The 19509-nt window shown below is 50.2% G+C and overlaps 1 protein-coding gene and 1 long non-coding RNA gene across 14 annotated transcripts in view; one reads left to right on the top strand and one right to left on the bottom strand.

The window, feature by feature from the left end:
- Positions 1–10056, bottom strand: part of CELF4 (CUGBP Elav-like family member 4) — a 725765-nt gene extending 715709 nt beyond the window's left edge. For 2 of the 11 annotated variants that reach the window (XR_013232951.1, XM_077346537.1), the window contains exon 1: positions 9485–10056. Coding sequence is in view for 10 of the 11 variants with exons in the window: in XM_077346537.1 (XP_077202652.1) it covers positions 9485–9764 (280 nt within the window). In the remaining variant the exon portion in view is untranslated. The remainder of the gene's footprint in view (positions 1–9484) is intronic. The other 9 variants (XM_077346533.1, XM_077346531.1, XM_077346529.1 and 6 more) reach the window with 6 other exon arrangements.
- A 307-nt stretch (positions 10057–10363) lies between these two features.
- LOC143841983 (uncharacterized) overlaps positions 10364–19509 on the top strand; it is a 42305-nt gene continuing 33159 nt past the window's right edge. For 2 of the 3 annotated variants that reach the window (XR_013232957.1, XR_013232955.1), the window contains exons 1-2: positions 10364–13702; positions 13806–14312. This is a non-coding gene — a long non-coding RNA (uncharacterized LOC143841983). The remainder of the gene's footprint in view (positions 13703–13805; positions 14313–19509) is intronic. The other variant, XR_013232956.1, reaches the window with a different exon arrangement.

Here is a 19509-nt window from a genome sequence, read left to right as displayed (position 1 = left end):
AGAGAGAAAGAGAGAGAGAAAGAGAGAGAGAGAGAGAGAGAGAGAGAGAGAGAGAGAGAGAGAGAGAGAGAGAGCTTTTAGTGGTAGCCCCCCAATGATGGAACATCCCCCCCCCCTGCCTGGGAATGTGCACTTGAAGGGCCAGTGAATGATGATTTGATTTAGGTCTGCATTCAATTAAAGGGATCCTAAATTATGATTTTAAAAAATGTGGGCTGGGGGGGGGAGTGTTGTATATTCGTTTATGTATTAAATTTAGACCCTATGCCACCTAGAACTGTATAAAAGGCAGCTGATAAACGGTTTAGCTAAATGAAAAATGTACAAAAATGTACATTCAGCCCCTGGTTTCATAGGTACACCTGCTTTCTTATCATCCAATGTTATTTCAGGCTGTTTTAGTGTCCCTGTAAACACTTTATACATTCAGGATTGTTTATACCAGGGGTAGTCAAACTGCGGCCCTCCAGATGTCCATGGACTACAATTCCCAGGAGCTCCTGCCAGCGAATGCTGGCAGGGGCTCCTGGGAATTGTAGTCCATGGACATCTGGAGGGCCGCAGTTTGACTAAACCTGGTTTATACCCTTTCGGAGAAGGACAGGAGGCTATAGCATTTCCGATTGCAGTTGGGAAGGGGGCAGAATTTGGAGGCTACCTCATGGATGAAAAAGACTACAGATTTTTAAAAAGTGGCTTGCGAGGGAGAATCTAGATAGAAGAGCTAGTTATTTGTACCTTGCTTTTTAGTATCCAAAGAAGTTTCAAAGCGGTCTCCACACCCCTCCCTGACGCTCCCCACAGCAAACATCCTGTGAGGGAGGTGAGACTGAAAGATCTCTGAGAGAACTGTGACTGGCCCAAGATCACCTAGAAGGCCTCATGTGTCTCAAGAGGGCTTACAATACCTTCCTTTCCTTTCCTCACTCCAGACACCCTGTGAGGTAGGGGAGGCTTACAGAGCTCTGAGAGAACTGTGACTGCCCCAAGGTCACCCAGCTAGGTGCGGGTGGAGAAGGAGCGGGGAATCAAACCCGGCTCTCCAGATCAGAGACTGCTGTTCTTAACCACCACACCAAGCTGGTTCAAGACATATCTGTTATTTAATATGACCTTTTGTTTTTACAGACATTAAAGGTCTCTCTTTCTTTTGAGATCTTGAAAGGTCTTTCTGTTTTTAAATTGGAGAACGACTATGGGTAGAGCACCTGCTTGGCACATAGTAGGCCCCAGGTTCAATTAGCAGCATCTCCCGTTGAAAGGACCAGGCAGGAGGTGATGGGAAAGACCTCAGTCTGAGACCGTGGAGAGCAGCTGTCTGCATGAGCAGGCAATACTGATTTTGATGGGCCAAGCATCTAATTCTGTATCAGGCAGATTCATGTGTCCCCTACACTCAGTCTGCAGTTTCTAGCCCCCTACCTCTCCCCGGATGCTCACAGAACAATTCCCACAAAGGCTATGCAGAAGGGCTCTGAACTCAGATCCAAACCCCCACTCTTCCAGGAAGGACCCTGAGCCAGCCACGGAGCAGCCCTACCTTGCAGGCACCAAGAAACCACAACTCGAGCTCCTCTAAGAAAAGGCAGAGGGGAAATGGACAGGCAGGTACTTAGCAGGGATGCAAAGTGAGTGACTAGTTCCTTGGCCCCAGAGGGAAGGAAGGCCTGGAATTTTGTAATGCTGTGTGCATTAGAACAGGGGTAGTCAACCTGTGGTCCTCCAGAGGTCCATGGACTACAATTCCCATGAGCCCCTGCCAGCGTTTACTGGCAGGGGCTCATGGGAATTGTAGTCCATGGACCTATGGAGGACCACAGGTTGACTACCCCTGCATTAGAAGATGAAGAATGGGACTTGAACGCAGTTCGGAGTTTGTTCCGGTTTGGAATCAACAGCCTCACCTGTAGAATCAATGCCTCCTGGAACTCAAGGCCTTTGGGTTTCTTAAAGAAAAGACAGGTGATTGCCTATAGGAACGAAGCCCCCCTCCTCTCCCTTTTATCCTTCTCCTTCCCCACCTCTTTATCTCTCAGCTGATTAAAGCGACAGTCTATCTCAGCTCCTTTGGGGTTCTCGGAACCGTGGGCTTGGCTCGAGCCAGTAAGGAGTACGAGCCATTTCTGATCAAAAAAAGCCGAACTGAGCACACCACCTCTAGGATATTTGGGGGGTGAGTGCTACTGCGTCTTTCCAGCACAGACTAAATCAAGAGAGGAGAGAAGCGAGGGACTGCGGAAAGTTCTCTGGTTCTCTCGTAAGACTTCCGACACTCTTCCTCTGAATGCTGAAGCACAGTGGAAGAGCCTCTCCTTGGCCTGCAGAAGGTCCCCCGGTTCAATCCCTGGCATCTCCGGCTGAACAGGACCAGGAGGCAGGTGATGGGAAAGACCTCTGCCTGAGATGCCGGTGAGCAGCTGCCAGCCTGAGCAGACAATACTGACTGCGATGGACCGAGGGTCTGATTCAGTAGAAGGCAGCTCCATGTTTATGTGTGTGTGTTTCCCACTTGAGTAAAAGCCAAACCTTCTCAGCTTTGTATCCCTGAGAACTAAGTCCCTCGTGGCCCCTCTGCAGGGCTCACGTTTGCTGCTTTGAAACTGCTTCTAGTGATTTTAAGCAAGCTGAAGTCACATTTCTTATCTCTTTTGTAATTTGGCATCATCATCATCATCATCAGAATAGAATCACAGAATCATAGATTTGGAAGGGAACTCCTGGGTCATCTAGTCCAACCCCCTGCACTATGCAGGACACCCACAACCCTATCGCTCCTCCACTGTCACCTGCCACCCCCTTGAACCTTCACAGAATCAGCCTCTCTGTAAGATGGCTCTCCAGCCTCTGCTTAAACATCTCCAAAGATGGAGAACCCACCACCTCCCGAGGAAGCCTGTTCCACTGAGAAACCGCTCTGACTGTCAGGAACTTCTTCCGGATGTTTAGATGGAATTTCTTTTGAATTAATTCCATCCCACTCATTCTGTTCCGTCCCTCCGGGGCAAGAGAGAACAACTCTACTCCATTCTCTATATAGCATCATAGATTTCGAAGGGAACTCCTGGGTCATCTAGTCCAACCCCTTGCACTATGCAGGACACTCACAACCCTCTCGCTCATCCACTGTCACCTGCCACCCCCTTGAGCCTTCACAGAATCAGCCTCTCCATCAGATGGCTCTCCAGCCTCTGCTTAAAAATCTCCAAAGAGGGAGAACCCACCACCTCCCGAGGAAGCCTGTTCCACTGAGGAACCACTCTAACTGTCAGGAACTTCTTCCGGGTGTTTAGATGGAATTTCCTTTGCGTTAATTTCATCCCTCTGGAGGGTTGATAGGGTTTGGCTTTTACTCAAGTGGGAAAAACACACCCTTAAACATAGAGCTGCCTTTTACCAAATCAGACCATTGGTCCATCGCAGTCACTAAATTAAATATTATTCCTTCTAACCCTCCCCCCTAAAGTTGCACATGTTAAAGTAAAACAAAAAACACACACACACACCCTAGCATGTACACCTTATTTAAGATGATGAAATTATCCCTTTTCTCCCTTGAGACAGAGGGAGTGGGTCTTTGGAAGCAGATTCCTTGTAAACAGAGCAGATTCAGTAGCAGAAGAGGCCCTTCCTCCTAAACCCTCCGTGTCTTTCCAAAATGGACCCGTGAATCAAGAAGGCTTATAAGGGTGGTCAGATGCTACTGTATAAAAGGACAAGAAGAGGCCCTCTGCAGCCTTTGCTTCCACCACCACCACCACCGTCATCCCTAGTTAGGTCCGTGACCAACCCCCCTGAACGTGCCTCCTTTTCCCCTCCCCTTTGTCATGGGGACACAGTGTCCTGCCATGTCTCACGCCTGATGTTGCCTCGCTGTTCTGTCGTCACTCTGACGTCCATGGCAGCCATAGGCCTGACTTCCCAAAGACGTTTGGCTCCTTCAGAATTCTCAAAGTCGCTGCCGGGGGGGCTACTGAGCACGGGGACCGAGAATTTCAATTCTGCTGCGTCTCTCCCTCCGCCCTCCTCCCCTCCCATGCGGTTCAGGTACCACGTCCTGCTGAGGGGGCCCAAGTCGTGTCATTTCTACTTCTAAGCAGTTGGACACGCGCCCTTTCTCTCCCCTTCCTCCTTTCCTGAAGAACGGACCTTCCAAAGAATATGGGACGCTGCTCGTTCAAGTAGGAAAATATGAAACGGCAGGTCACAAGGCGAGAAACTTGACATGGGATTTGGGGGTCTTGGAATGACAGTGAGGGCCTGGAAGGAGCTAGAGAAGACAATCCAGAGATGGCTTGCCTTTCTGAAATTAGAGTAGTCATTCTGTCCTATTCCCATTCCAAAATGTGCGTGCCACTAATCTCCCGGGTATTGTGGAGGGAAAGAGTGGGAAGATACCTCCCCACACCCACACACACCCACACACCCACACACAAACATACAATGTGGTTTCCTGGCCTAACCTCCACATCCCTTGGCTCCAGCTAGAATGCTGTTTCCACACATTTTGATCCTGCTGGTTTGTGCAGGCGCTCTGTGTCTGTCTCTGTGTGTGTCTCTGTGTGTGTGTGTACTCCCCTCCTCGAAACTTGATCTGGATTACAGCGGTCCTAAAGACCAAGCAGCTTTGCTTTCAGCCGCACCAGTCTTATGTTTCAATTAGGGGAGGCATTTATTCAGCACCTGTATTTCGCTGTTGTCCCCTCTCCCCGAGTGCATTTTCATTTCTCCGCGTCCTTTTTGATCGCTCCGTACCGTGCATCTTAATTTAACAATCATTGCACTTCTAAATCTCGCGGCTAACCTGAAAACTGATATTGTGCTGAGGAGGAACAAAGCTTTAATTCACAGATGTCTCTCCCTCTCGGGCTCCTTTCTAATAAAAGAGACGACCGTGAATGGGGTAATTTGTGGACTTAGAAGACCAGATGTTTGCTAGTCTGGGAACGGCCCTGCGCTCCTTAGTGGGGATGTAGACAAAAGTTCCCATCGACTTGTTCCCCTGTTCTTTCTGCTTCTCTCTAGCTGTGTTGACTCCGTTATCGAGTGAGATTTGGCCTTTTATGGAGGGCGGGGGAGAGGCAGAGACTATTTCCCAATAATGCTATGATGAATGGAACACTTTCTGCACAAGTAGCCTCGCTTGGTTGAGGCGGGAAAGGAATCACAGACATCTCATAGCTTATTGTCCCTTTCACAACTGTGCTTTGAAGAAGACGTTACAAGGGGCATAATCTTAATGTCTCGATACACGCAAAATCCCAAGAAGAATATTCCGAGGTGGGGGGAGTGGGGAGGGGAGAAAACAGATTTGTTAAAATGCCTTTCGGGGCCTGGTATGTGAATCAAATCTCAATACAGAAGGGGGAAAGGTCTTGAGACCCCAGGGAAGGCCCTATGTTTTGATTCCATTCATTTATAAATATTAGACTAAATGCCACTTAATTGGCCTGAAATGATTTCCAAAGATAATGCATCGGGATATGTCTGTCCGGAGACCACTAACCTTTATGTCTCTCTGTAACTCAGCCCCTTAGGCAGGTGTCACTGCTGGACACAAACGGGGCTGGGAGAGTCAGCAGTGAGCAAATGGCAGCCAGAAGGGGTAACCTGGCTAGTTAATTCGGTGAGGATGTTTGCGGATGGGTCAGGAAGGTGTCAGGTTGGGGGGTCAGTGAGTCCTCACGGCCCTGAATTCTGTCTGTTGCACAGCCAAATGAGAGCCTTTCCCGCACAAAAACAAACTGCAGGATTTTTAAAAAAACCCCAAAACAAAACAAAACACTTCCGTTCAGGAAGGGCAGACATAAAACGCCAAATATCTCCCAAATCCGAAAATCCAGTGCACCATTCTCATATCAGCACCAGAAGGCTATATGGTTGCAACATGACCATGACGGGAGAGTTTTTGCTGGGTTTTCAAAACAGATATGGACAGTTCCCCCCACCACCACCACCCCCAACGCCTTTCATACAAAATAGCCCAAGAGAAATCTTGACCAAATCAAAAGACAGCCACCCCCCTCCTCAGTGCTAAAAGAAATTTCGTCTTGAAGCAACTCACATGGGCTCCAATGCAGTTATTTGGGGTCACACAGTTGTCCAAAACTAATATCCTATTGAATGTCGATTTGTAGGTTCTGTACAGGAAACTAAAGGACCGGGTTTATCGCTGCCTACTTTTAGACTCAGGTCTGCAAACTGAAGAGAGGGGGGGCTGCAGACACTACGGAGTCTTGCTCCATCTTTAGAATCTTTCCCTCCACTCGACATTTCACAGTTTGAATTAGTGGTGAAGGAAGGGAGGAAGGGAGGGAGGGAGGGAGGGGAAGGGAAGGGAAGGGAAAGGAAGGAAGGAAGGAAGGAAGGAAGGAAGGAAGGAAGGAAGGAAGGAAGGAAGGAAGGAAGGAAGGAAGGAAGGAAGGAAGGAAGGAAGGAAGGAAGGAAGGAAGGAAGGAAGCTTTTTGTATAATTACTTATTGAAAAGCAACCATGAAAAGAGGATTGGAGCTGGAATTATAAACTAACTGAAATCTAATCCTGAAATCACTTTCATTTTTTAAAAAGCCTTCACAGTAATCAATCTAACAATTCTAGTGGGTATCCAGAGTCCCTTTTTGCTCAGGACTGCCTAAGAATACTGTGGTATCCCTGTAGCGTTCTGACTCTTCTCCAGTGGGCTAAATCAGGCCAACAGTTCTAGCCCTGGATGCCTTTGGAAACCTGCGTGACTGAAGGAATAATGATGAATAGGATCCAGTTGGGTCGGCCGCACTGTGTCCCTGTCCTTGCTCAAAGAGCCCACCCAATGAATTGGGTTACCAGACTGGCTTGCCCTTATGCCAATAGGGCTGATGGACATATACTTGGGCCCTTGGACAGTCCCTTCTAGTTCAACTCGGCACAAAATGAAATACAAGGAACTGGAAGTGAAGCATATTTAGGGTTTGCCCTAACTGAGCCCACCCAGGAGAGGCAAACCAGGCTGCCTTGAGGGCTGAGCCCACCCTCCATGGAATGGAAGGGTCTCTGGATTCTAGATTGCAAACATAATTCAATATTTGACTCTTCTCATGCACCCTGTTCCAACTGCACAGGCGAGATTGCATAGTCCGACAACCAGCCTAAAATCAGGCAAAACAAGCAATAAGTCTCTTTCCTCAGTTGAAAAGTTAAGCTTTGCCTCAAAACAGGAACATGTTTCACCAAAGCACTCGTTATAATACGACTCCTGCTCTTTTTCTCATCTCCTAATATAAATACAGGTAGGAGAAAAAGAGCACAGAGAAGCTAGACTAAAAGAAGCTAGACTACAAGGCTAGACTCACACGTTTTCCAGATCTTCTAGACTTTCTAGTTGACCATTTGTATTTGTTTCGATACATTGGATAAACTTTTCTCACCTTTGGGGAGGGGCGGTGGGACTGTCCATTAAAGCAATCTCTCTTTTATTGATCCTCAAAGACCCCCACGTTCTCGAAGCCCTTTCTAAGGAACCTGAATGAATAGCTCAAGAAAAAAAAATATTGCTTCTGGTCTGTACTGCCTGAGGAAAAGGGGGCGGTTGAACCGAGAGGAAGAGCAGAGAGACCTGATTATCCTTTGCCACCCCCAGAGTCTTTCCTGTGTACATTCCCCCTCCCTCCCTCCCCCTCCCTCCCTCTCCCCCCCTCTCTCACACACCCTAACTCTGCCTCTATTTAAAAATAACTCTCCATTTCTATTCCTAGAGGAAGGAAGGAAGGAAGGAAGGAAGGAAGGAAGGAAGGAAGGAAGGAAGGAAGGAAGGAAGGAAGGAGGAAGGAAGGAAGGAAGGAAGAAAGGAAGGAAGGAAGGAAGGAAGGAAGGAAGGAAGGATAGAAGGAAGGAAGGAAGGAAGGAAGGAAGGAAGGAAGGAAGGAAGGAAGGAAGGAAGGAAGGAAGGAAGGAAGGAAGGAAGGAAGGAAAATTGCAAACACACCATTCAGTTTTAAAGATTTACTGCTGGACCCAGAAAAGGCAAGCTTAACCCATTCAGGATTATTACTTGGGGATGCTTATTACGGAAGAGTCTAGCCTCTCTGTTGCTTCTTCTCTCTCTCTCTCCCCACACCCCCATTTCCCTAGCTTCTGGAATGTAAGTTATCCATGCCCTGCTGTGGTGCGTTGTTTTATGACATATCACCCCCCCCCCCCCTTTTACATTTTGAGGCTAGAGCTATTGAAAGGAAGGCAATGAAGGAGGGAGGGAGGGAGTGAGGGAAGCGAAGGAGAGAGAGAGACAGTCAGACAGACAGACAGACAGAGACTTCTCCCTCCCTCGACTTTTCCTTGATTCTAAGCCACTCTGCGCATCAATTCCCGCCAACTTAGTTCGCTCTCAGTTGTGTGGGGAGCGATCGATCCCCCTTGCTTAGGACTGAATCTTTCTACACTTATCTTTAAAACTAGACGGGTGTGTGTGTGTAGGGGGGGGGTCGCGGCTGGGGGAGGGCGCGCCGCGGGCGGACTCCCCCCTCCGCCCCAAGCAAGCAAGCCAGGAAGTAGGCAGAGGAAGCCGCCCCGAAATCCAGGTCCCGCGGAGCCCGCCTCGGGCTCTCCGCCGCCCTTTGGTGCGGGAGTGATTTCCCCCCTCCCCTCCCCCGCCGAGAAACCCCCCACCCCCATCCTGTTCAGCACCGTGGAAGAAAAGTTCCCGAGTTCGCCTTCACTCTCTCTCCGCCGCGGATTGACCAAAGATGGGGAGCCTCCCCCCAACACCCACCCAGCTGCACCCCTCCAGTAGTGGATACCGCCACATCCCCCTCCCCCCAAACCTGCGCCCCGCCGGTATCCCCCCCCCCCGACCCCTCCGGTCGCCCCGTAATCCCCAGCTCTCTTCCACCGACCAAGATCGATACCCCCACCCCCCTTTCCCCGCTGCCACCACCGTGCCTTATTCCGGTGTCTGTGTGTGTGTGTGCGTATTTGGGGGGGGGGGTCATAATAAAGAAACCTGGCATCGGAGCACCAGACCCAAGGCTCCCGGCTCTCCCGGTTGGTTGCGTTCCGTTCGCATGCATTCCCTTCCCCGCTTCGGTCCGCCCTTCTCGAGGTCCAGGACCGTGGTCCAGATCTCCCTTTCTCTCCCCACCCCCCACCCCGCGATTCCCACTCCGTCGCCCCCGTGCCTTCCCCTCCTCATTCCCTTTGGCTTTGGGCAACGGCCGCGCCAACCCAACCCAACCCAACCCAACCCAACCCAACGCGACCGCCCGCCCGTCCGCCCGTCCGTTTCAGCACCACCAGCGCCGGACAGCTCCCGCCGCCCATTTCCCTTCCCTTGGCTTCTCTGAGCTCCTGGCGAGCCCCGCTTTCTCCCGCCCTGGAGAGGCTCGGGAGCCCCCCACGCCCCCCTCGGACGCCCTCCTTTCTGCCTCTCCCCCCAGCCCCTCCCAGGAGCCCCCTGCCCGCCCTCCCGCCGGCGGGTCTCGTCGGGAAAGTTGCGAGAGGCACCCGGGCGCCTCACCTTTGTGCATCCCCGTGAACCTGTCCTTCAGCACGGTCAGTTCGTAGATCTTTCCGAACTCTTCAAAGAGCGGCTTGAGGTCCTTCTCGTCCAGGTTGCGAGGGATCTGCCCAATGAACAGCTTGATCGCATCGTGGTCCTTCATGGGAATGGTGGACGGGTTCCCCGGACTGTGGTTTAATCCGTTCATGTGCCCGTTGGTGCTGGGGTTCCCGTGGCCGCCGCCGAGGCTGGGATTCTCTGCCTGTCCGTTGGCTAACGTGGCCATCTTTATATACATAGAGGAAAAAATCTTCTTTTCCTTTTTTTCCCACCCCCCCTTCGCTGCCTCGGCGCCTCGCTCGCTCGCTCCCTCGCCCGCTCGCTGGCGCTCCCCCTCTGGCTCACGCCGACCCGCACTCGCTCACACATACGCACTCACTCGCTACTCACTCACTCCGCCTCCCTCGCTCGCTCGCTCGCTCGAGGTCTGAACTGATTTTTTTAATACATTGAACAGCCAAGATCTCTGTCCTTTCCGTTTAAACAGGCTGGGTCGGTTCAAAATGCCAGCCGGGCTGGGGGGTAGGGGGGTGGGGAGGGAGGGGGGAGGGGTGCGGAGGGAGGGCGGAGGGAGGGAGGCGGGAGGCGGGGAGCGGGGGACACTTTCCCTGGCTTGGGCTCCGCCGGGGCCCCCCTCCGCCTCTCCCCTCCTCCCGCTTCGCCCCCCCACCCCACCCCCACCCCCGTCTGCCTGCCCGGTGGTATCTTCCAGCCCTCGGCTCGGCTATAAATAGCGCCCGGCGCATGGTTCTTCCGCGAGAGAGTCATAGCCTATTGTGGTACCCGAGCAGAAGGGGGGAGCGGTGGCTTTTTGGGGAAGGGGGGGTAGGCCAGCTTATTTTCGGTTTCCTTGTCCCCCCTCCCCCATTTGCGGAGCGGCTCCCCCCCCCCCTCCAACCTGGGTGTTCTTTTTTTTCCTCTTTTTTCCCCCCTGCAATTTATTTTTATTTATTTTTATTTATTTTTTCCCCCTTCCCCACCCCCTTTACTCCTGCCAGCCCGGCCATCTCGACTTTTCCTCCCCGTAACGGGCAGGAATCGGAAACCTTTTGTTTGAGAGGAAAGGCAGAGAGAGAGAGAGAGAGAGAGAAAGAAAGAGCGAGAGCCAGACAGGGATAGAACAAAAGCAGTGGCCCCCGACGAACGAGGGCTGCTGGTTTCTTGTTATTATTTTAATATTTTTAGGGGGTGGGAAATAAAATCCCATCTCTTCCTCCCCTCCTCTTTTTCCCCCCTTCTCTTTTGCTCCTAAAACCCTATCAAATAAAGAGCTACCGCTATGGAGGAAAGCCCGGAGACCGGAGGTGTATTCTTGTTGTAGTGATTTCATAGTGGTGGCTTGTGATTCTTGCTGTCTGCTTTTTCTCTCTCTCCATGTGTGTGTGTGTGTGTGTGTGTTTCTTTGCAATTCTGTCTGGACTCCCTGTTGACTGGGGGGGGGGATTCAAAAATCATCTGCCGTCAATCCCACCGAGAGCAGATTGTGGGCTGGTGGACCCTTTATTTTTTTTCAAGGGGGGCTTAGTAGATGTGTGTGTTGGGGGTGTGGGGGGGAACAATAGCAAAACAACCATATCTTCCCTCCGGCTCTGGTTTCGAGGGAGGATGCTACTGGGTCTGCTTCTTCTCTGGAACAGCTTAGCACCTTCCTGAGCATTCAGGGGCTGTTTGGGGTGTGTTCTTGGGGTGCATCTCGAAAGGTGCCTGGTGCCAGCCTCCCTTGGTAGTTTCTTAGTTCTCTCCTTTTGGGGTGGGAGAGGGAGGGGCGGGGAGGAGGGAACAGTCAACATTGCCACATTTCCTCTGTTCCCTTTTCTCTCTGCAGGCACCAGTTTAGTATAGTATTTTTTTTTTTTGTCGAGATGCTTTCAGGAACAATGCATTATAGTTAATTAAGTCACACTGTAATAAAAAAAAAGGAATTGGGATTTCTTTTCCCCCTCCCCACTAACCCATTCGCCTGTTGTTTGGGGGGTGGGAGAGAGGAAAGCCATCGGATTAAAAAAAAAATACAACGTAGCTGAAAGCAATTTTTCTTAGCTTTAAATGAAATCTCGCCGAAACATCTGGTGGCACAGGCTTCTTAGTAGGAGCAGAGGGAGGGGGGGGGGACCGAAAATATGACAGAGTGGAGAAACAGGGAGAGCTTGGGCAGGCAGAGAGAGAGAGAGAGAGAGAGAGATCTATATATAGATGTTGATTGGCTGGTTTTCCTTACTTATTTTTTTTCTTTAAATTTCCTCAAGTGGATTATCTCTCCCTCCTCCATAAATGGGCTATAGAAAACCTGAACTGTCCCATGTGAATTTATGAATATAAGGGAAAAGAGGGGGGGGGGAGAGAGAGATACTTGAATTAATTTTATGTATTTTTCTATATTGATTTAAGGTACCTGCCTGCAGCTTTTGAGGTAGGGCAGGATTATTTTTTTTAAAAAAACAAACAAACCAACAAAGTACGGCCTCAACTAGAGACGCTGGTTTTAAATCATGCCGAAATCAAATTTGCTAATGATATTTCCTCCTCCCCACCCCCCTTGTGTCTCTTAAGAAAAAGATCTCCGGTTGGAAGTCTATTGTACATTGGCTCCAGGGGGAGAACAAGGAGGGGGGGGCTTGAATTTGGTGTCAGGGATTAGAAAAGTATTACATGTGTTATTTTAAACAGAAGGGGCAGTATTGGCGAGGCTAGGCGATGGGAGTCTGCTAGTCGGTGTGTGCGCTCCCTTTGGAGTAAATTCCCATGGATTGAGTGGGGTTTACTTTTGAGTAAACTCTCACCAGACAGAGTCAGGGAACTGCAACCCTTCCTCGAGAATGTGCCCTACTCCTGAGAAAACAGGCCTGCTGGGCTAGGCTTCACATCAGCATGTTAGATTTTGAATATCCGAGTTATTCCTCACCCCTTTGCTTTTTTGTGACGGGGGGGGGGCTAGAGCTGTGTTTTAGATTTCCTTAAGGGGCATGGCCTTAAAATGAAAGAGAAACAGTCATTTGGGGGCGTCTCCCCTCTTCGCTCCTTCGAAATATCCTAGGCTGTCCATCCTGCCTTAGCCGAAAGCATCAGGCAGAGAAAAGAAGGGAGAGCTACAGCGGCCCTGCCTAGTTTTGCCATGGTAGCGTCCTCTTCCCTAAAGAAGAGGGGAGTGTTAAACTTGGGTCTCAAGTGAAGAGAGCACCACTACTCACTTGAGGAGGGTGTGCAAGGCAGGCCAGCCCCACAGGCCTCTCCAACTATGTGTGAGAAAAGGACTAGGTTACGCTCAGATTTTACGTACTTTTCTTAGGGTCGTTTGTACCCACTCACCTAGCACAGGTCGTGGTTTGAGAAATTGCGATGAGGAATGTTTCGTCCTCTGCGTGTGTGTTTCGAAGCAAAGATTACGTTCGTTTTGGGCTAGGTGTCCTCACCGTCCCATTTCATGGAACACTAGACCTAGCCTGCGATTCCCTTTCGTAGATCGGAACTTATCTCCGTGGGACGATTTGTAGGCCACTGCAACCCACTTTGGGTATAAATGCAACTTTAAAAAAAAATCCATTCTAGGCTAAATCTAATTTCCACTTTTTTTCCCCCAAATGCCTATTTGCAGGAGATCTCTTGCCTGGGTTTTCTTCTGGACCGCATGATCCAAACCCATCACCCAAGTAGTTGCTTCATAAGACATGCATACATACGTGTATTAGGGAGACACTGCTTTGGTGTTGAATATAGATATATTCTCGGCTGTGTATTGCGGCCCTCTGGTAGGTAGTTTGCAATGCAGATAAGCAGAACCAAAGATGATGTTGCAAGGGCTTTCCTGAGCCTCCAGGGAAGGGTGGGACATAAATAACATTGTAGTAGTAGTGCCACTACTTCTACTACTACTATTAGTAGAAGTAGTAGTAATGTTACTACTGGTAGTAATGTTACTACTGGAAGTAATGTTACTACTACTACTACTACTACTACTACTACTACTACTACTACTACTAGTAGTAGTAGTAGTAGTAGTAGTAGTAGTAATGATATTGAATTAGTGAAAACGGGTAAGGTTACAAATGTATAGAGTATCTATTCAGGCCTGGGATGAACCTAGGCATTTCAGGTAGTTTGATTATCTGCCTAATTTTATTAAGTAGTAAGGAAGTTCTTTCCCACTCCCCACCCCGGGAAACCACAGATCAACTGTAGGTAAGATGTCCCTCTGTCACGTGTATTTGTCCTCCCCCTCCCAAATTTCCCTGGTTGCTTGTCAGTATTCTGATGTCTAGAGATATGTTTTCTTTATCCCCAGGTATTGAAATGTGAAGGAAAGGGATGTTTTGCTTTTTTCAGTATCTTTTTGCCAGCTGGAGAAATCAAACCCAGGACTTTTGTTTGCTGCCTTTCCACATTGCACAGTGCATATGTGCCAAAGAGAAATGGGGAGCTTTTGAGGGCAGAGGCTGCCTAAACCCACCTCGAAGAACAAGCATTGGGCGAAAATCAAAGTTCAACTGGACACCAACGCTGGTGCGGTCAGCGCATGGATGCCGGCACATTTTTGGACAGCTAGCTGACAACAGTGCATCGTGTTCCTGATGTCATCGCCGCACATGGACTGGAGAAGAACTGGCCAATAGAATGGAGCAGTTCATTGAGCAATAGGCTTTTCGATCATTTCGGCTACGTGGATCTCGGACTGGGGGAATTCAAGAAGAGAGAAACGGAGGCAAGTCCTTACGGATCGCGACGCTTTGAGGCCAAAGTTTGCTGGAAAGTAAGAGATTGCCTGGAGCGAGATGGCATTTCATGTTTCCTTGTAGGTACAACTGAGTTTCTACTTTCTATGAATTACGTGTGGCACAGTATGGATTTTAGCCCATAAGGACTGCAGGACTTCCCTGCTCCCAAATCAGGCAGTTGCAGGGTTACCAGGTCCCGCCCCCCCTGGCAAAGGATTGGGGGGTGGTGGTCACCTGATCCAGACTGGGGAACTGCTACACAATTGGGGATGATGGAGCCTGGGGAGGACAGGGATCTCATTGGCTTATAAGGCCACAGAGCCCGCCTTCCAAATATCCATTTCCTCCTCTCTGTAGAATGGAGATGAGCTGTAATTCTGGGGGGACATCAGGTCCCACCTGGAGGTTGGCATCCAAAGGGAAGTATCTATACAGGTTTTTGCATTTATAAACCACTTCAAGCTCCCCAGGCCGAACACTTTATTGAAACTGTGGCTGCCATATTTGAGTTGCAAACTGAATGTTGCTAAGAGGATAGTTTGTGTTTCTTTACCAAAACTACCCCCTCCCGCCCCAGGTAGTTTGAAGAATGACACACAACAATGGGGAAAAAGGGCTGTGGGGTTTTTTGGGGGGTTTTTTTGCTGGAGGAAGATTGGCTGTCCGGGAATGGCCCATAAACTTGGCAAGCTTGGCTTAACGGTTGTCATTTTGTATGACGGAGCTCTTCTGCCAGGTTTATGGTTCAGGCCAAGGCTAACATCTAGGCCCCCCTGGGACCTGGGATTGGGATTGAGGATTGGTACCATCGGTATCCCCTCCCCACCTGCTTGTAGTAGGAGGGGGAGGTTGATTAGTTAGCCGATCTTGCCAGGTTAGCTTGCTAACCAATAAGGAACTGTAGTGGTTGTTAATGGATTTTAATGGATTTTAATGGATTTTAATGGATTTTCATGGATTTTATTGGGATTTATAATGTTGTAACTCACCACGAGCCGCAAGGGAGTGGCGGGTAATAAATCGAATAATAATAATAATAATAATAATAATAATAATAATAATAATAATAATAATAATAATAATAATAATAATAATAATAATAATAATAATAATAATAATAATAATAATAATAATAATAATAATATTCTTGGGCACCTTCAGACTAGGAAATGGGAGAGGGAAAACGGGAATATTTTAAAGTTTTATGTGTTGTGAGCCGTCTCAAGCCTGCTCCCGGGGTGGAGGGGAAGAAACCAAACTATAAATACATGAATAATATCAGATCAGATCATCTTTGATGGGAGGGAGGCAAGCATAGAGGCCCTGTGACCAAAAGTGCCCCTGACCTTTAGTCTGTGCAAACTAAAGGGAAAGGAGCTCAGAGGGATGACAGAACGTGTACAGCAGGGGTAGTCAAACTGCGGCCCTCCAGATGTCCATGGACTACAATTCCCAGGAGCCCCTGCCAGCGAATGCTGGCAGGGGCTCCTGGGAATTGTAGTCCATGGACATCTGGAGGGCCGCAGTTTGACTACCCCTGCTGTACAGTTTAGGGACAAAATAGCCAGGGCTGGCGGAATCATCGGGGAAAACTGGGAGCTCTTTTAGAATATTACTAGCATTAAAGACCATTGCATCCAGGATTGCATTGGACGCTAGTGGTGATCCCCTCTCCCCGAGGGTGTGCCTGGCAACTTATGTGTTGTTCCTGCAGGCAGGCGGGACGACAGGGCCGCAGGCAGTCATGTGGGTTGGCGGCGGTTGAGCTGGACGGCCGGTCATCTGGCGGCGCAAGGGGCATGCAGTCGGCCCCGGTGGCACAGCCGGTGGGTCATAGGGTGGGCGATGCAAAGCAGGGGGGGAGCAGGCGGGTCGGCGGGTAGGCAGGGCCTTGGCAGAGAGGGTTGGCGAATGCCTTGTGGCTGGCTGAGCGGCTCGTAGCCTGTGATGCTCCTGGACGACCTTGTTATCCAGGCACGAGGCTGCCAGAGCACCTCACAGCCAGCTCCTGGTTGCAGGTGCTCCAGAGGCTGGCCCAATCCAGTCTCTGCTGGGCGTGTCTGGATTGGCAATCTGCAGCCTCCGAGCCTCAGAGGGAACTGGAAGGAGGAGGGGGTGGCCAGGGGTGGGGGACGGAAGGTGATTGGCAGGCTGCTGGTGAGTCAGGCCCGCCAGTTGGAGGAGGAGGCACTCAGGGGCAGGACAGCCGACCTCCAAGCCCTTTCCAGAAATGTTAAGTGGAACCCATTTAAATAATGACCACTGGATGAACTTGTATGCTTAACCACAGCTTCTTCTTGTGTGAGTCTCAGCTTCTACCTCCCCGTTTCCCGTTCGGGGTGTGGGTTACTTTAGGGAGGGGGCAGTGTGCTGATGTCACTTTCCGTCATTCACTGGCCCCAACTAAAAACAAAGTGGAAGAGCTCCATTTTGCAGCCTCTTTGGAACTGAGATTGTTCCTGTAGAGCCTGCAGCTCTCTCAGGAGCCCATTGCACCAGGTAGGAACCAGGACGAAAAAGGCCCTGGCCTTGGTGGAGGCCAGATGTACTTCTCCAGGGCCAGAGATCAATAGCCAGTGAGTGGACTTACCTGGGCTATCCAGGTCAGGATGAGGACCAGAAGGTTTCCTGGAGAGACTATCATCTTCCTACCTTTTGCAGAATGCACTGAAGTTATGTCGGCTTCCAGGCTGAGAGTGGAATGGTGTTCCTTTTCTTTGGAACCAGGATCACTAACATGAGCCTGCTGGAACTTATTGGAAATGGTTGCCATTCATTCTTGATTCTGGGTGCCTTTTATTTATCCCCCCCACACACACACACATTTCTAACTGTTCATCAAACAAGGTAATTTTGCTCAGGGTCTTCAGCTGCGTCCATTGGCTGGAACAGTGGGGCCAGGTGTAGTTGGGTTTAGATTTTTAATTAAGCCACCATCTGTTGCCCTTGTCACACCAAGCCAGCTTGGTGTAGTGGTTAGGAGTGTGGACTTCTAATCTAGTGAGCTGGGTTTGATTCTTCACTCCTCCACATGCAGCCAGCTGGGTGACCTTGGGCTCACCACAGCACTGATAAAGCTGTTCTGACTGAGCAGTAATATCAAGGCTTTCTCGGCCTCACCCACCTCACAGGATGTCTGATGTGGGGAGAGGAAAGGGAAGGCAAACATAAGTCGCTTTGAGAAACCTTCAGGTAGAGAAAAGCGGCATATGAGAACCAACTTTTCTTCTTCTTCAGAAATCTCAGGGCTCTCTCAGCCTCACCTCCCTCACAGGGTGTCTGTTGTGGGGAGAGGAAAGGGAAGGCAACTGTAAGCCGCTCTGAGACTCCTTCGGGTAGAGACAAGCTCTTCTTCTTCTGTTCTGCAATATCAGGGGTCTCTTCTTGTGATCTCATGGGAAGCCTTCCAAATGTGCTTAGCTGTGGCTCCTTCCCTCTCTGCCCTCTGCCCATGTGCTGAAGTTGCCATGCTCCTCCTTTCTTTGAGGCATGTGACTCCCTCACCTGTGGTGTGCTCTGACCCTGTAAAGACAGCCCAATTTGCACAGGCCAAATCTTTCTAGTTTTATATTCCTGAGTAGTCCAAGTGAAAACTTGGTCTAGGGTTGACTGTTTTATGTATATTTCTCTCCCTTTCTATACATCACCAGGGGAGATGTGGGAATACATGCAGGGGAGGGGAGGAAACTCCTGTGCGTCCCTTAGGGACACCATGTGTGAAAGGATGTGTACTATTAGGGCGAGATCCCTATGTAGCCCTACTCAGGACGATGCCCTACAGCAGGGGTAGTCAACCTGTGGTCCTCCAGATGTCCATGGACTACAATTCCCATGAGCCCCTGCCAGCGAACGCTGGCAGGGGCTCATGGGAATTGTAGTCCATGGACATCTGGAGGACCACAGGTTGACTATCACTGCCCTACAGGATCCAGCAGACGTGTGTGCAGGAGGACGGCCTTAGAAATGGAATCTGAGTGCCAGCCACAACATGATCAAGGGGGCTGGTTACAAAAGGAGCCAAGCCATTCTCCCTAACAATGCTGTCGCTGTGCCACGTTCGGACGGCGAGGGTGTGAGGGGACGCATTCTTGGCCAGGCGTATTCTGCAGTATGTTTTCAGTGCCTGTTCTCCTTCCCCCTCTCCCCCCCCTCCAGAACTTTTCTTCCTTTGGAGTCCTGCCCAAACCCTCTCCTTTTCCCGACCCGACATTTCTATTTGGGCTGTCTTTTCTAAAGCAAGAGACGGCTAGCATTGCCCGGGCCTCCTTTTCCCAGGGAAATAAAGAGAAGGAGAGAGAGAGATGCGAAACCATTTCCACTTGCAGGGTTTCGACTGAGAGATGCCTGCGTCCGGGCGGGGCGGAATTGATTTGTGGGGGTGCTCAGGAGGGACCTCATGCAAGCTGCCTTTCCTCTTGGCCTCTGCTATTTTCAGCATGGGTTTTCTGCCTCCCCCCCCTTTTTTCCTCCCCCCAAGCGGCGGTCTCTAACACCCTCCTCCATGGGTTTGTCACATGGGCGAGCCCACCCAGTCAGGGGATCATGCTGCAAATGGAATGACACCACGGTCACTACATTGTCAGTCCCGTTTGCCAGGGAAGTGAGGTCAACGGAGCCAACCAGCCCTCTTCTCAAGGACTGTGGGGGGTGGGGGGGTGGAATAGAACCAGAGAAAAGGAGAAACGTTGATAAGCCTTGAGAAAAACATTCCCGAGAAACCCATCTGTTCAGCTGCTTGAAGCTATGCTTTACGTCATTGCTACCTGTATCTGGACCGCAGTGTTTGGAAGGGGAAAATCTTCCCAATCTCGCTCTCCCCAAATCTTTCTGTCAGCACATGAGAGCATGATGTGTTATCAAGTAGCTTCCGACTACAGCTTGGTGTTGTGGTTCAGAGCAGCGGCCTTGAGTCTGGAGAACTGGGCTTGAGCCAGTTTGTTGTAGTGGTTAGGAGTGCGGACTTCTAATCTGGCATGCCGGGTTCGATTCTGCACTCCCTCACATGCAGCCAGCTGGGTGACCTTGGGCTCCCTATGGCACTGATAAAGCTGTTCTGACCGGGCAGTGATATCAGCGCTCTCTCAGCCTCCCCCACCTCACAGGGTGTCTGTTGTGGGGAGAGGAAAGGGAAGGCGAATGTAAGCCGCTTTGAGCCTCCTTCGGGTAGGGAAAAGCGGCATATAAGAACCAACTCTTCTTCTTCCTCCTCAGGGAGCAGGCTGGTTAAATGGCTGTTGGGCACCCACCTCATCCAACCACCCCTTCCACCTGGCT

This window comes from Paroedura picta, chromosome 7 (genome assembly GCF_049243985.1).
Source record: "Paroedura picta isolate Pp20150507F chromosome 7, Ppicta_v3.0, whole genome shotgun sequence".
NCBI lineage: Eukaryota > Metazoa > Chordata > Lepidosauria > Squamata > Gekkonidae > Paroedura > Paroedura picta.
Note: the sequence above shows the minus strand (reverse complement) of the source record. Positions and strands in the feature narration are given on the sequence as shown.